This window comes from Vigna unguiculata, chromosome 10 (assembly GCF_004118075.2).
Source record: "Vigna unguiculata cultivar IT97K-499-35 chromosome 10, ASM411807v1, whole genome shotgun sequence".
NCBI classification, from domain to species: Eukaryota; Viridiplantae; Streptophyta; class Magnoliopsida; order Fabales; family Fabaceae; genus Vigna; species Vigna unguiculata.
The window spans coordinates 15,259,694-15,276,600 of NC_040288.1; the positions used below are offsets into that span (position 1 = coordinate 15,259,694).

The 16,907-nt window shown below is 26.2% G+C and overlaps 1 protein-coding gene across 1 annotated transcript; it reads left to right on the forward strand.

The window, feature by feature from the left end:
• The first annotated feature begins 7,784 nt into the window (after positions 1-7,784).
• LOC114167092 (protein NRT1/ PTR FAMILY 5.6-like) lies at positions 7,785-15,045 on the forward strand. The gene is made up of 4 exons (XM_028052033.1): positions 7,785-8,058; positions 12,760-12,977; positions 13,271-13,818; positions 13,926-15,045. The coding sequence occupies exons 1-4, from the start codon at positions 7,914-7,916 to the stop codon at positions 14,800-14,802; spliced, it is 1,788 nt and encodes a 595-aa protein (XP_027907834.1). The 5' UTR covers positions 7,785-7,913; the 3' UTR covers positions 14,803-15,045.
• The last annotated feature ends 1,862 nt before the right edge of the window (positions 15,046-16,907 follow it).

Below are 16,907 nucleotides of genomic sequence, written 5' to 3' on the forward strand. Positions count from 1 at the left end.
TTCTTATATTTCAATATTAATTTTAATTAATTTTTATAAAACAATAAAAAATTACGTAAAGGAAACATAATATTATCAAATATTCAATATTAGAATGATGATTGTTTCTTCGATATCAAATACTTTGAAATAAATTATAATTGTTTACATTTTAGATTAGAATACCAAATAAAATTTCATGAGAACTAAAACATTTATTAAATTTACAAACATTAATAAAACCTAGTTAATAAAATTTAAAAATATTTTTAAAAACATATAAAAGAAAAAAAAATATTCAAATTAAAATATATTTTAAATGTTTGTTTACTTCAATTTTTTAAATTTTAATAAATCTTTTTTTTATACACTAATAAAAGTTAAAATACATCATTTGATCAAAACGATGCAAAGAAAAAATAATAAACATAATAATAAAATTTTGAAATAGATCTTGTATCTTTTGAACTCTAATATATGTTGAATGGTGATAAAAAATATTCATGGCAATTACATTAAATTTTTATCGTAGTAAATAAAAGTTATTTATACAATTAGAGTGAAAAAATTAGAGTATGATTGATAATGAGTTAGAAAATAAAAAATAATTAGATAAAATATATTGAAATAGTATTCTACATGATAAAAATAAACAAAAAATAAAAATATAAAAAATTAATAAATGTGTGTCTTAGAAACAATTTGAGAGACTATTGAAAGAAATTGCACAAAGAAAAACAAATGTATAATTAAGGGTATGATAAGATGAAAAATACCTTAGAGATCTAAGAAAACTTTTCAAATATTAACATATATACTCAATGGTTGAGAAACAACAAAAATTGTTTTAGCAAAACAAAAAAGTTCTTCAAATAAAACAAAAATGAATAATAATAAGTAAATAATATTTTTTTATATTACTAGTAAATTAAAGGTTTATGCTATTAAACAATTAAATAGAGAGTATTAAACATTCTCATGTTAAAGGAAAATATATAATAAATAAAAATATAAAAAAATAATAGAAATATTCAAATGTGAGACATAAATTTTTTTTAATTGACATACATCATTTTAACATAATTACATAAAGGTTTATGTAAGATGAAAAATATATTGGAGATGCGAATGAATTTCATGACAAATCAAATAATTAGAAAAAATAAAGAATAGAAAGTATAAGTATATATATATATATATATATATATATATATATATATATATGGTTACTTAATTAATTAATATTTTAAATGGGGACGGGTATTAGGGCGGGGATATATACATCCCCATATCTAATTGAAAAAGTCGGGGATTTCCTATACCCATATCCAGTCAATGCAGGGATTCCCCGTCAAAACGGGAACAAATTCGGTCAATACATACGGGGACGGATTTATTTGCCATCTCTATCCGTAGGTAAGGGGATCAGGTATTTTTATACCCGCATGTTAACAGAACAGGTACAGATACCTCATAATATCCTTACACATAAATAGTTCTACCTACTATACTATAATTTAAATTAAAAAAATTAAAGAAACCTTATTAAAATATTAATATATTTATTTTCAATTGATTATTTTTTATCAATTAGTTTAAAAAAAATCTTTATTTCTTTATAAATCGTCATTCAATATATTATTTAAATAGATTACACACTATATGGTCTTTTCTGTACACAAAATAAAATTTTTATTTTGCAGACATATTCATCCAAAATTTGTAACCAAGCAGAGAATTATATATTTTTCAATATTTTCAAAATCATTGAATTGAATCAATTAAAAACTTACTAATGTTAATTATTTTTAATTATTAATATTAATTCTGACTAATTACTGATTACAAAATACTTACAACTTTTGGTTATCTATTTTTTGTTTTTTTAATCTTATTTTAATTTTAACAATGTTGTATCAATTCTATATGTGTAGATTATAATAGTTTTCTGAATAATGATATGAATGTTCATAAAAATACATTCATAAATATTTGTGTAGATTATAACGGTTTTCTGAATAATGAAATTGATTAAACAATTCTATATGATATTCATAATAGGTATATCGATAGATATTCAAAAAGTTAACATATGCGACAAAATAATGATTATTGCAATTATTATTATCATGATTGTGGATGTCGAAGATTTTTACATTCACTTATAAACATTATCAAATTATTATAAACATTATCAAATTATTGTCTCTTATTTTAAATTATATCTATCATTACTATTTAAAAATTAATATCTATTTAAACTTCTTTATTTATTTTAAATTGTTATTCATCTAAAAATAATTTTGTACACTTATAAGTAAGAATGTCAACAGGACGACTAGGGTGCGAGTAGTAGCTCTCCCGTACCCTGTCTATTGGATAATTCTAACTCGTATCCGTCTTCATATCTGTGTGGGTGTCCGTTATGTTGGTACCCGCATATTTTTTAATATCCACACAGATAGTTGCAGGTATTTACAACAAAAAAATTTGAATATTTAACAACATATTTTAACTATAAATTCAAATAAAATACAACATAATATTATAAATTTCAAAAAAGTCTAAATAACTCATTTAAATCATGTTGAATGATAGTTTATAAAGAAATAGAGATTTTTAAAACCAGTTGATAAGAAATAACTCATTCAAAATCATTGTCTTAATATTTTAATCATGTTTTTAAAATTTTTTTTAACTTAAATTAGAGTATAGCGGGTACGAGTATCCACATGAACGGATAGTATGATATTTGTATCCGTCATGTTAATATGCAGATATAAAAAATACTCGATTCCTTTTATGCAAATATCTATTTACAAGATTCATTTCTTACCTGTTACGAATTTTATTCCATATATCTGTATATAAGGATTTTTTTTTTTTTACATCCTGTTTGCTAAGGGTGAAAATACTAATAGGTTTACATACTAACGTTTTTCTTCACTGGTTGGATGACACGTAAATCTTGGTCCAATTGATCAGTGTTGTGGTCCTATGGAAGAAAATGAGTCGAATGCTATTCCCATTACAAAAATGACGTTTCCCAAGTGCAAGTTAAGAGCATCTTTATATGGCTTCAAATATAAGGCCTTATCGTATTTCTTTGACAATCTCACGTCACATTTCTTTATTCAGTTGAGGATTTTTTAATTTTTTTTTTCTAACATGCTAAAGACTAATGTGACTTATGGTACTATATACGTGGCTGGTAACAAATTCTCACACATGCAAAGTGTTAGGTTTTACAGAGGGAGTTTCACTTGGGGAGATCAACACCAATGAGACCTGAGTCCAACCATATAAGACACTGACACCACTCTCAACCCAAAATCTTAAGGCAATGGGTTTATGGGCCCTGATCCTTATATGGTGCTCTACTTTCTCAATTCTAGTCAATGTGGAACTTAGACTCACACTTGGATTCCTAACACAAAGGAATTCAACAAAGATTTCCCCTAAATTTTCTTACCAATCTATAACGACACTTCATTCTTGAAAAGCCAAACCTTCTCTCTAAAACTCTAAAACTTAAAGAAATACTGAAATGAGGCTTAATGGCTTCTTTTTAAGTGAAAATCAAGCAATCAAAGAAATATATATTCAGAAAATTTTAAGAGATTAATTGGAACGTGTAATGTGAGGGACCCAATTACGAATTTATCATATTTTAGTTTTAATACCGTGTTTGATTTGTTTTTACAGCTTATTTTCTTTCTTCATAAAAAGTCAAGTTAATTTTATGAAACTAAATTAAGCTTTAAATGAAAAATCTTGTTCTTATAAGAGAATATTGCCACACGTTTTAAGTCAGAAAAGAAAATTGAAAAAAAATTAGAGTAATATTTTTGTAATTAAGTACAAGTTTTATTTCGTTAAACTCTAAAGCGTCTAATGTAAAACTATTTAAATTAATACTCTAAGATTCTTCTTCTTCACAATTCCAATGTGTCATTCTTCACATTTCGTTTTCTGGAAATTGAAATTACAGTTTTTTTAAAGATCTCAATCATGACGATATGTGAATGATTCCATTAAATTTATTTCTTGGTGTAATTTTTGTTGAATTTAAATTGTCATGTTTAGTTTCTTAAATTTGAATATTAAATTAACTTTTTTAAGAGTGAAAACATTATATGAGTTATAACTTGGTATTTAGGAATAGTAAAATTTGAATGGACTAATTAATTATATTAGTCACATGACTTAATCTTTTAGTCACTACTTTGTGTAAAATGATAGGGATTAAATTATAGCAAGTTTATATAATGAAGTAAGCTGTATTGAATTTGTTTGAGTAATATTGTTTGCTTTTGTTGTATTAATTTTATTTGAGTTAAGTATTTATTCATATATGCATTCAGCAAACATTAGTTTCTATTTGAGATTTAATGCAAATAGTTAAGGATTAATCACTTATATTAATTATTGAATTGTTTGATTGGATAATTTGAAACAACTTTTTTTCATAATTTTTTTTGATACTTACACAATGTAAGTTAACCTTATATTTAATGAATTTTAGTTTAAACAACTGTGTTGTTTTTTGAATGTATACTTGACTATAGTGTTTTGTTACCACTTTTATTTCATGTACTTAAGAGACAAAAACAAAATATTATTGAAATTTTATCAAATTTAAAATAAGAATTATTCTTACGGGACTAAGTTGTACTCTGTCAAGTCCTCAAAACTCTTCTAATATCTAATCTTTAGGAAAATCGTCCTCCAACTCTAACAAGTCTCGTCCAAAATGCGTGGGAAGGGTACCTGCAAAAGACACTTTGGTGTTTAAGTTAGCATTGATAATGTTCAAAAATTTCAAAGAATAATCGATGCGTAAAGAATACAAGATCATTGCAATTCATGTACCATAAGGTTAGAAAACTTTTAATACATACAATATTTATTTAAGTAACATAAAAATAATTTTTGTAACTTGTTTTAGTTGCTAAGTTATGAAACCAATTGTGAAAACATGGCAAAAACCTAAGAAAAAGGGTTGAATTGTGTTTTAACTATTATTATTTTTGTAATATTTTCATAAAATTTCGTCATATAGACACTACGAGATGAAGTTGATACTTGATAGACAAATTGTGAAGTTGCTTCTTAAAGATACAACCTTATGAAGATTGTTAGCCACACTTTTAAGATTGAGAAACATCCCATCAAAAATGTTTTTCAAGACTTGTTTCTAACAAGGCTCTCCTTAAGTTAGATGAGGATTAATAACATGCAATACAAAGAGAGATAGAGAAGAGAAAGATTTACCAAGTTATTAATATTATACTAGTTCATTCATAAATAGAAGAGAAGCCTTAGAGCAAACATGGGGAGGGTTCAAATAGAATAAAAGAATATCATGGGGACCCTTCTTACTCATCTCAAAGTGAAAAAGGTGTTTTGTAGCCATAATACTGATAATTACTACCAACCACCCCCAAGGCACAACAATCATGGACCTAGAAACCAAATCCAGGAACCTAAGATACACCTTCATCTTTTTTTAATGGAAAATATAATGTTGATGAATATTTAGATAGGAAAATGAAGATTGAACAACATTTTGATTGTCACCAAGTAAATGAAGAGACATACTATTTATTGGTGGAATTGGGAAGAGTGTATGCAATTCATTACGTAAGACTTTTAGTGTTGACCTTTTCACAATTTTTACATTTTCCAGAAAAGTTTGAAATATATTTTCATATATGAGACTAATAGAAATGTTCTCCTAAAATTTCCAAACTCTTATTAATACCAAAATGTCACATGAGTCCACCTTCATGAGTCTCCTTAGTACAAGTTCTCTTAAAAATCCTTGAAGAATACATAAGCATTTATCTTTAAAAGGAAATACACTTTGTATAAAAAGTCTTTCGTGAGATCCTTTAGAGCACTATTTTAAAAATTAAAAAAAAAAAAAGTCATCATCATTTTCATACAACTACTGCTCCTTAATGATCACATTCTAAAAGTTTAATTTCCAAAATTGTAAAGAAAGCATATCTTCTAGATAAAGTATCAACAACAACATATATACTAATTTTTTTCTTACTTATTTTTGAATATATAATATAATTGTTGAATGTACTCCATCATCACAAGGGTCGACATAAACTTGAGATGTTTACACAACTTTTCCTTCACCGACTCCATAACACGAAAATCTTGTGCCCATTGAACAGTGCTGTGGTCCTATGCAGAAAAATGGGTCGAATGTTATTCCCATTACAACAACGACGTTTTCCAAGAGCAAGTTAAGAGCATCTTTCTATGGCTTCAATTTTAAGGCCTTATGGTATTTCTTCCCAATCTATCATCACATTTTTTTTTCTTTTCTAACATGCACTAATATTACTTAGAGTATTATATATGTGGCTCATAACAATTTTTCACAAACAACGGAATTCAACAAATATTTCCACTAAATTTTCTTTAGGGGCATTTCAACATTCAAAAAGCTAATTGGTTCAAAACTCCTCTCTAAAAGTCAAAGACATGCTAAAAAATAAGGCCTAATTTCTTTCTTTTCTTTAGAAAATCAACCAATCAAATATATATATATATACACGAAAATTTTAAATGATTTCATATGAGTGACCCAATAGTAAATTTATCATTTTTAATTCAGATTAAATATGTTTTTCTAAACTATTATAAAAAGTTGAGCTTTATTCTTCCACTTTTATGATTATCATGTAAAACATTCTTTCCAGTAAATAGCATATAACAATTATATTATACTGCAGTGTGAAATTTTGTTTATTACATAAGAATTACTTCAGATATTAAATACCCTATAATTTAATTTTAAAATAAAATCTTTACATTATTTTCATAAAGTGTGTGAATTAAATACCTTATAATTTAATTTCAAAACAAAAAAAATATTTAATCTTTTTAATTTTAATTCAGTGTTTAATTTGTTTTCAACTTTCTCTTCAAAACTTAAATTAACTTTGAAAGATTAAATTAAGCTTTAAATTCAAAATATCATTGTAAATACTAACAAAAACATAAGTACTGTCGCATATGTATATTTGCATTTTTCTAATTTTCATAAAAATATTAGTTAAATTAATAAAAGATATATAATTAATTTTTAAAATAATTTTAAATATAAAATTAGAAAAATAAAATAAATATGTAAAAGAAACTTTAGAATAATTATTAAGACAAGAAAAATATTTAAAATAATAATTAAAAATAAATTATTTATAAAATAATTAATTTTTAAAATAATAAATAAAATTAAAATTAAAATAACATAAAAAAATATCATCTTTATATATTGTTTTATATATTGTTATGATACGATACGAGAGAATACCTTTCGTATCTTAAATATGTAATAATCTTTTAAAATTTTGGAAACACAGGACAAAAAAAAGCAAATAATTTTATATAATGCAATCATTATATGTATTTAACCTGCAAACCTTTTTTCACAACTTTAGATTCTGTCCTATTCACTAATTCTTAACCATCTATTAAAAAACAGTTCTGACATTTCTTAAATAATAAAGATTAAAAAAATACGTTTTAGTGCAAGGCCCAACTTTATAATTTTATAAACATTAAAAAGAATAAAATCTTACATTAAAAAAGAATAAAAACTAAACCATCTCATAAATATATTATTATAATTAAGGGTTAAAATGTAGCCAGTAAAATCGTGCCAATATTCCTTCAACATATTTATTTTTTAAGAAAAAAAAAATGTCTTTGTCCCAAACCGCAATATTTGAGAGTGATTTCAATATTTTCAAACCCTGCTTCAGCAAAGCCGGTGGGTCAAAAAGGCAATTATCTTCTCCTATATAAGGAGGGTCCATGGTGATGCTTCTCAATGCAATAACCACAAAAATCCAATATTCACCAAACACTTTGACAGAGAAAGCTAGTGTTCTTCTACTTCCAACCTCTTCATGGAGAAGAAGAACAAAACTGATGCAAATTGCGATGAAATTAACGATGAAATGAAATGGGTTCTTGATTCTTCCTTGGATCACAAAGGAAGAGTTCCACTTAGAGCTTCAACTGGTTCATGGAGATCTTCTCTCTTCATTATCGGTAAGGAACACTCTCTGCTAACTCCTTCAGATTCTCAGAGCATCATCATTCATAACAGTACTCAATGTTTTCTTCTTTATTCTTTTTAAGCTAGTTTTATTCACCAATTTGTATTTCTTCATCATTTTTCAGAAGCATTTTAAATTTTCATAAATTAAAACTAATTAAAATTTAACAAGTAACTTTTAAATCTAATTTAACTTATAAAATTTGCAAAATAAAACTTTATACTTACTCCTATACATTCGGATTATCTTTGATTGATATAGAATTTTTAATAAAATATATTAAAAAACTTGTTCAAAATTACAAATAATTTAAAATTTACGAGATGAGATTTTACCTTCTTATATATAATTAATTTGAATCTTAAACAACACTTTTAAATATTATTTATTAATAATAATTTATTAATTTACCTAAACGGTGTTTTAAATATTTATTGATAATAATTTATTAATTTATTTAAAAATTATTATTTTTCTTTTTGTGTTTTTCTATTGATTTGTATTTTTATCCGTTTAACACGAGTCAACATCTCGAGTAAACATTTTCGTTACATATTTAATATTGATGTAATATTTCAAAGTTTGAAATAAGTATTCATTGTACTTAGTTTTAGATTATATAATATATTTGTTTGATTTTATCAATTTTTTATTTTAAAATCAACTATACTCGTATAAGTAAACAAGACGGGCTTCTTATAAAGTTTAGAATTAATAACTCAAACCTAATTCAACTATCAAATCAAACTTAATAAATAGTTTGATTTTGACCTTTCAACTAATACTAAACTTAATTTTTCACAGTTTTCAATTCATTTACCATATATATCTTTTTATTCTAGGGAAGCTGAATCCAAATTAATGACCAATAACTATATATATATAATATAATATAATATAATATAATATAGCTATATCTTTTTATTCTAGGGAAACTGAATACAAATTAATGACCGAACAGTGTAAAAATGGAAGCTTATTAAAATACATGAAAAGTATTTAAAACTTTTATAGTGTCAACTACTTTTTGTGTTAATTTATTATTTAAATTTTCACCAAATGAGTTAATTATTGAAGGTAAAAGCCCGTGTGAGGTGCTCCATATTAATAAATTATATTCTGACTTAGTATGTAAGCTGAGCTAAAACTTTTAAACACTTACGGCGGGTTTATTTTATAAGCGTTTAAACACCTTTTTATGTGATGAATATTAATTTAACGAACCGAATATATCAGTTAAATATACTTTATTTGCATACGTATTTATCACCACAAACTATTTTCCAAATATGCCACGTTTTTAATACTTCGTTAATTAGAAAACTAGGAAATGGGAATGTTTTCATCTATTAGCACATGAATCACTTATCCATTGACATTTTTTCAAAGAGTAGAAAAAAAAAATTGAAAGTAACTTCTTCATAAACTAAAGTAGCTTATGCATCTTTTAATTTGTAAGAAGAAGAAAAAAACTTATAGAAATTTTAATTTTGGTTAACAAAAATATTATTTAATTTTTTATTTTAAAAATTTTAGGAAAATAGTCATCCTATTAATTCAAACCTCATACCAACCAAGTCTAGTTGGTGGAAGACTTTTTGATATGATTCACGAAAATGCAGTACTTTCGAAGTGTTTTATATGATACCTATCCCATTAGGAGTTTAAAAAATTCCGATATACAAAAGCTAGAGATTCACTACTTGAAGAGTGTTATGTAATGAATTTTTTATGTATTGTATACTATATCAATAATATCAATGTTATAGATGCATACCATATATTATATTAACACATATACGCATTTAGTATTAAGTTAATACATTAGATTATTAAAACCCACTATCATAGAATTTGGATTTTTATTTATTTATTTTTTACTATATTTTTACTGTATTTTTAAAATATATTAAAATTAGTACAACTTGAAAAATAGTGAAATATTAATGTTATTTGAAAATACAATAAAACGAGGAGACTAAAAAAATTCCAAAATCAATAGAGTCCAAGTGTCTTGAAAGATTCTATACATGACTTTTTGACTCAATAATTATTGTTTTTATATATAGCAAATTTTTTATTGAAATATATTAGCTAGTGATATCTATAGCAATATATAAAGAGATTCTCTCTTTTGCGTTCCAATTTTAAAATATCAATTTTATCCTTTAAAAAATAATTATTTATTAAATATTTAAAAATTGACTGTTACTTTTACAAATTTTTTTATAAAATCGTCTATCTCTGTTCTTATCTTTTTCTCTATTTCTCAACAATTATACTCTCATCTTTTATGATATATTTCACTTTATTCTCTCACATTTTTTGATATATTTTATTTTATTTTTAATAAATATAATTTTATTTTATATATTAATTTAATAACATTATATTATTATCACCTACTAATATAATATTATATATATATATATATATATATATATATATATATATATTTAAAGGATACTTACACACATATATTACAGTATTACAGTGTCGGTAGTTATAACAAAAGTACTTTTCGTTCAAATCCAAACCGTAGTCGCATCTATTTCATATTTTTGGGTAATTTTTTAATAATTTATTAATAACCATATCAGTAATTTATTTACTTATTACCTTTTTCAATCGTTTATTCTCCTTCAGTATTTAGAATTCTTTTTTCATATTAACAATTTAACTTTTAAAACTATATTTAGATAGAAGTAGTCAAAACACAACTACTCGAAATTCCACATCAAGTACAATGAAAGTCAAATTAACATATAAAGATGAAGATAACTGTTATTCTATAAAATAACTTTTGTAAGAATAACTTAAATTTAAATTTACTTTTATTTAGGATATTAAAACTTATTATAGTAATATTTGTTAGATCTAACGCATTATCTACTATTTAGTTTCCCATCAATACCACATAATATATAGTAACTAAATTTAATAATTTTATATTGACTAGATTAAAAACTATTACATAAAATAAAAATTATTGATATCTAAAATAAACTCTAATTTTATAAATTAATTTAAATTTTAATTCATAAAATAATTATAATTTTTTGTTATTAATAGAAATTATTTAGATACTAATAAATTTTAGTTTATAAAATAATATCTAATTTAGTTAATATGAAGCTAATTAGTTTTTTTATATATAAATTTATTTTTTATTGAATGATTTTATAAACAAAATGTAAGAATCTCCTCTTACAAAGTAGATTCTTAATAATCTGATATGGTAGTTATATGTATTAGTTATTAATTAATAAGAAGCAAGCACTACTTGTTCATGTTTAGTTCTTAATCTTGAATGTTCAACGGTATATATCCATAGATATTCAACCCTAATTATTAGGCACCCTGCAAATAAAGAAAAGAGTACATACACACAAAATTCTTATAAACTCATATGGTCAAGAAGACTAGCACAACCTATAAATAGGTGGGTCCACTTCCTACAACTAGATATATTTTATTAACATTATTATTGAAGATAATGCATATAAACCACACAAAATTGGCATTATAATTCACTATTACTAGTGAGAAAGATTCTCCACTCCCATTTGAAACTGGATAATGAGTGTTATTTTTAGCAGATAAGAACACTACAGCCTGTATTCAAATCACTGCTTCAAAATTCCCTTTATATCCCTTACACATGAGATTCAAATTTTGACTTCATATATGAATTTCAAATGATTTAAAAGTACAAAGCTTTCTTGTTTTCGCTATATGAAAAAGACTTTTCTATATAGAAAACTCTAGATAATGACAATAAAGTTATTTTTCACACTCATTCTGTAATGGGAAATTTTAAATTTTAAACTTATATTTCAAATAGTTTGTAATTTACACTACAAATATATTAAAATTAAATTCTCGCATTAATTTGGTGGTTCCCATAATTCAGAGACTACAAATGATGTTTACACTTGTAGTTCATAAAAATAATAAAATTCTATTATTATATTTGTAATATTTATCTCCTGCACATTTTACTTTTAAGGTGCTCGACCATGTTGAATAAAAGGTTTAGCGAAATAGTATTTTTATAACCATTAGCTTTGCAACAATCACATGTCAATTACCTTTTAATAAGAAAATATAAAACTACAAAAATAGTATAATGATTAGAATAAAAGTTATTTAATCAATATATATATATAGCACAAAAATCATTGTAAAAAGGTGATATGAGATAATGCGTTGTCTTGTCCCTGTACGATAACTCGAAAGTTCATTATTCTTACCGCATATTGTGCGTGCCAAAATCATTGAACAAGAATATACTGTGCCCGCATGCTTGTTTTTTGGGCAATCAGAAAAGCTATTCGATGTATAGATTAGGATTACTGGTTCAGGATGCTTCTTTTCTTTCAAACCTTTTCTTATATTTTCAATCACAGAAATGGAAGCATTTATCGAAACCATTTCATTTCTATATATCAGAGTTATTCCATTTTCTTGAATCTATAAACTTAACAATCACTCTTTAACTGCACCATAACTACCCATGCATATATTCATACAGTTATTTCTTTTCAATATCGATAAAATAATAGGGATTAAAATATTTTTTTCTCTAAAATATTATATAATAAAACTGATAATAATAATAATAATAATAATATCGTGATGGACTATTTATGATAAATTAACATAAACATAAACTTTTTATTCTGATTTGCAGCAATTGAATTCAGTGAGAGATTGAGCTACTTCGGAATAGCAACTAGTTTGGTTCTTTACCTTACAAAAGTTATTCATCAAGACCTTAAGACAGCAGTTAAGAATGTTAACTACTGGTCTGGTGTGACCACCTTGATGCCATTGTTAGGAGGATTCCTTGCTGATGCTTACTTGGGTCGTTACTCCACTGTCATAGCATCATGCGTTGTTTATCTCATGGTAATCAATCTCAATCATCATCATTCAATTCAGAATCCAGATTCTCTATCGAATTTTTTTTCTTGTCTTTTATCGAATATTATCGATAAATTGATGTTGATACTTTAAAAATCATTTTAAAACATTAAAATCAGTGTTTATTAACGTATTTTGAATTCACAAAAGATAAAAAAAAAACAGCGGATGAGAATCCAAATTCATTCATTCAATTAAGCACTTAATTAAAGATTAGAGATATGATTACATTTATAATTAACTATTAACAACTGTTTCTGTGTGGCAAAACTCCACAGGGTCTGGTTCTGCTTACTCTGTCATGGTTCTTACCAGGCTTGAAGCCGTGTGATCATGCTGCTACATGCACCGAACCTAGGAAGATTCATGAAGTGGCTTTCTTCCTAGGGATCTATCTGATATCCATAGGAACAGGGGGCCATAAACCTTCGTTGGAAAGCTTTGGTGCTGATCAATTTGATGATAACAATGCTAAGGAACGAAGGCAGAAAATGTCCTTTTTCAACTGGTGGAACAGTGGATTGTGCAGTGGAATCATTCTGGGAGTGACTGTGATTGTGTATGCTCAAGAACGTATCAATTGGGGTGCTGCTTATATCATTCTCACAGTTGTCATGGCCATCTCTTTGCTCATTTTCTTGATAGGAAGGCCTTATTATCGTTATAGGACACAAACTGGGAGCCCCTTGACTCCTATGTTGCAGGTTCTTGTTGCTGCTATTTCCAAAAGAAAGCTTCCATATCCTTCCAGTCCAACTCAGTTGTATGAACTTTCCAAGGCTGAAAGCAATGGTGAAAGATTTCTGGTTCACACCAAGAAACTCAAGTAAGTACAAAATCTTAATCATTACTTTGAGAAAGGTCAATTTAATACGTGACACGCGTTTTCTTTTTAAGCAATTAAAAGCGTTTTCCTGTGATTTCTTCTGTCAGATTTCTTGACAAGGCAGCAATCACTGAAAACGAAGGGAACATAGAAGAGAAACAGAGTCCATGGAGGCTTGCAACAGTGACTAAAGTTGAAGAGCTGAAGCTAATCATCAACATGATCCCCATTTGGGTGTTCACTCTACCATTTGGAATCTGTGCTGCACAAACCTCAACTTTCTTCATCAAGCAAGGTGCCGTGATGAACAGAAAGTTAGGCAATGGATTTGAGGTCCCTCCAGCTTCAATTTTCACTCTTGCTGCTATAGGGATGATAACTGCAGTGATCATTTACAACAACATCCTTGTGCCAACCCTAAGAAAGCTCACAGGAAATGAAAGAGGAATCAACATCCTCCAAAGGATTGGGATTGGAATGGTTTTCTCAGTCCTCTCAATGATAGTGGCAGCTTTGGTAGAAAGAAAGAGGCTTGATGCTGTTGAGATGAATGGACCTATAAAGGGTTCTTCATCAATGAGTGCCCTTTGGTTGGCCCCACAATTTATAATCATTGGAGTTGGTGATGGGTTTGCTCTTGTGGGCTTGCAAGAGTATTTCTATGACCAAGTGCCAGACTCAATGAGAAGCTTGGGAATAGCACTATACCTTAGTGTGATTGGGGCAGCAAGTTTTCTCAGTAGTGTGTTGATAACCATTGTTGACCATGTGACAAGAAAGAGTGGGAAGAGTTGGTTTGGTAAGGATTTGAATTCTAGCCGCTTGGACAAATTCTTTTGGCTTCTGGCAGTGATCACAACGTTGAACTTGTTCATGTTTGTGTTCTTTGCTCGCAAGTATAACTACAAGAATGTACAGAAGTTGGCCGTGGCTGATTGTTATGAAGACAAAAGTGATGATGATAGAGCAGATATTAGAGTTTGAATTAGTGAAAATTAATTCTATTCGGCATAAGTCACCACCACCAAGGTTTCTTCAACCAGTGAACAAAATACACATGTTTCTACTGTTAGAATCCTTAAATTTCATCTTAAGCATCAAATAGCTTATGATCCTAGTCCAGGAGTTTTAGTTTTTGTTTTAGTTGTTTATGGCATCATGTAATATCACAATAAGATTATATGTGTGTAATTTCCATTTCAAAAGTTGTCATTCACCTTTTTCACATTTTATCTCGTATGTCGTACTTTTCTTTTTATGGTACTTGATGGCAAGACTAATTTGATATTTGAATGTATCAGATACCTAAACATACAACATATTAGTTTGTATTGGAAATTCAAGAGGTTAAATATATTATGGTTCTTTTAATTTTTAGTGAAAATTGAAATTAGTTTATTTTCAAAATTTCAGATCAATTTAGGCTTAAAACTTTAAAAATGTATGGATTAGTCATTTTAACAAAATTTTGTTAAGTTTATTTGATGTTTCAAATGTATTTCATAATAGCATTTAAGTTTCTGCGACGTTTGACATATTTTTGCTTCAATGTTAGTTTAGAAACGTGTTTGAAACGTTGAATAAATTTGGGAATAAATTAGGCCAGAATTTCGAAGAATGACTAATTACAATTTTTACTAAAAGTTAAGAGACCAAAAATATATTTAACCCAAAATTTAATTATTAGTCCATATCTATGATGCATTGATACTTCAATTTGGGTCACGTATCCATGTCCGATACTTTAGGATACCTTAACAATATTTATCAATGAAGTATGTAATTTATAAAGTCGTAATATACTACAATAAAATCTTTGAATAGTATTGACTAAAAATAATTAGTCACTATATGGTGACCATATTGACAACTGAAATAGTTTCAAAAAATTATAATTGATCTCTAAATTGATAATTAAAATAGTTTCAATTATGAATTGATTTTTAAATTGGTCACTAACATTAGCTACCAAATTTTGGCTACCAAAATAATTTGTCTCTAATTAGAAAATTTGGATTCACACATTAACAATCATATATTTATTATGTTTGTAAGAATTATTATACATTTTTCATTCATATATCATGTATCTATCACGTATCATATCTTATTATTTTGAAAATAAACCTATCGACGTATATGTGTCGTATCCAATACATGTATCGTGTCTGTGCATCATAAATCCATTAGAGTACCTTATATAAGAAAGAAGAATTATAAATCCAATATTTTAAGGTTTTAAATTCGAGGTAATATATAAATCTCTTATATGAATTTGACTTATATATTTTGGTAAATCCTTTCAAAATACTCATTCGTTTGAAAATGTTTTTAAATTTGTTGCAAATTTTTAATATACAGAATAACTTTGAATATAGTGTAGTCGAATAAAAATATGATTAAACAAATAAAAAAGAATAGTTCTTAAAGATTATGATTCGAAAATGATATAACTTGAAAGGTTAACCAACATACTAATGTAAAGCAAATAGAAAATATTCTATGTGATTCTTGCTTTCGAATAAAACAAAGCAAAGCGGTTACTAGTACACTAAAGCTTTATTGACCTCTGATTAAATGTGCGAAAAAGCAATTAGCATTTTTCTCAACAAACCAACAATCGTTTGAATGAGCAAGAGCATATATCATCGAAACATGCAACATGAATATCATCCAATAAAAAAAGAAGCTACCTTACCGTCCTAAACATGTATTATTAGCTAAAGGCCCATGAAAGTAGTTAATCAATAAACATAAATATGTATGATTAGATAAAGGAGTGATTTTATGATCGATGTGTTTTTGTGTGGTAATAATGTTGAGTTTCTCATTTGATTTTTATGTGTGGAAATGATTGAAGTTTTTCTGGATTTGAAGTTATGTATGATTAGATAAAGGAATCATTTTATGCTTTTTGTGTGGTAATAATGTTGAGTTTCTCATTTGATTTTCATATGTGGAAATGATTGAAGTTTTTCAGGATTTGAAGTTTTCTTCTTTAAATTTTGATATTGAGTTTATGAAGTAGTCTTGTAATCTTTTACTTGTAATCTTTTACTTAAAGTAATTAAAGTGCCTAACATTATTAG

Bases quoted from the DNA above. Each gene is read 5' to 3' on its own strand.
- LOC114167092 (XM_028052033.1), top strand. From the start codon at position 7,914: ATGGAGAAGAAGAACAAAACTGATGCAAATTGCGATGAAATTAACGAT. The intron at 8,059-12,759 runs GTAAGGAACACT...TCTGATTTGCAG, and splicing joins ATCTTCTCTCTTCATTATCG to CAATTGAATTCAGTGAGAGA. The intron at 13,819-13,925 runs GTAAGTACAAAA...TTCTTCTGTCAG, and splicing joins GTTCACACCAAGAAACTCAA to ATTTCTTGACAAGGCAGCAA.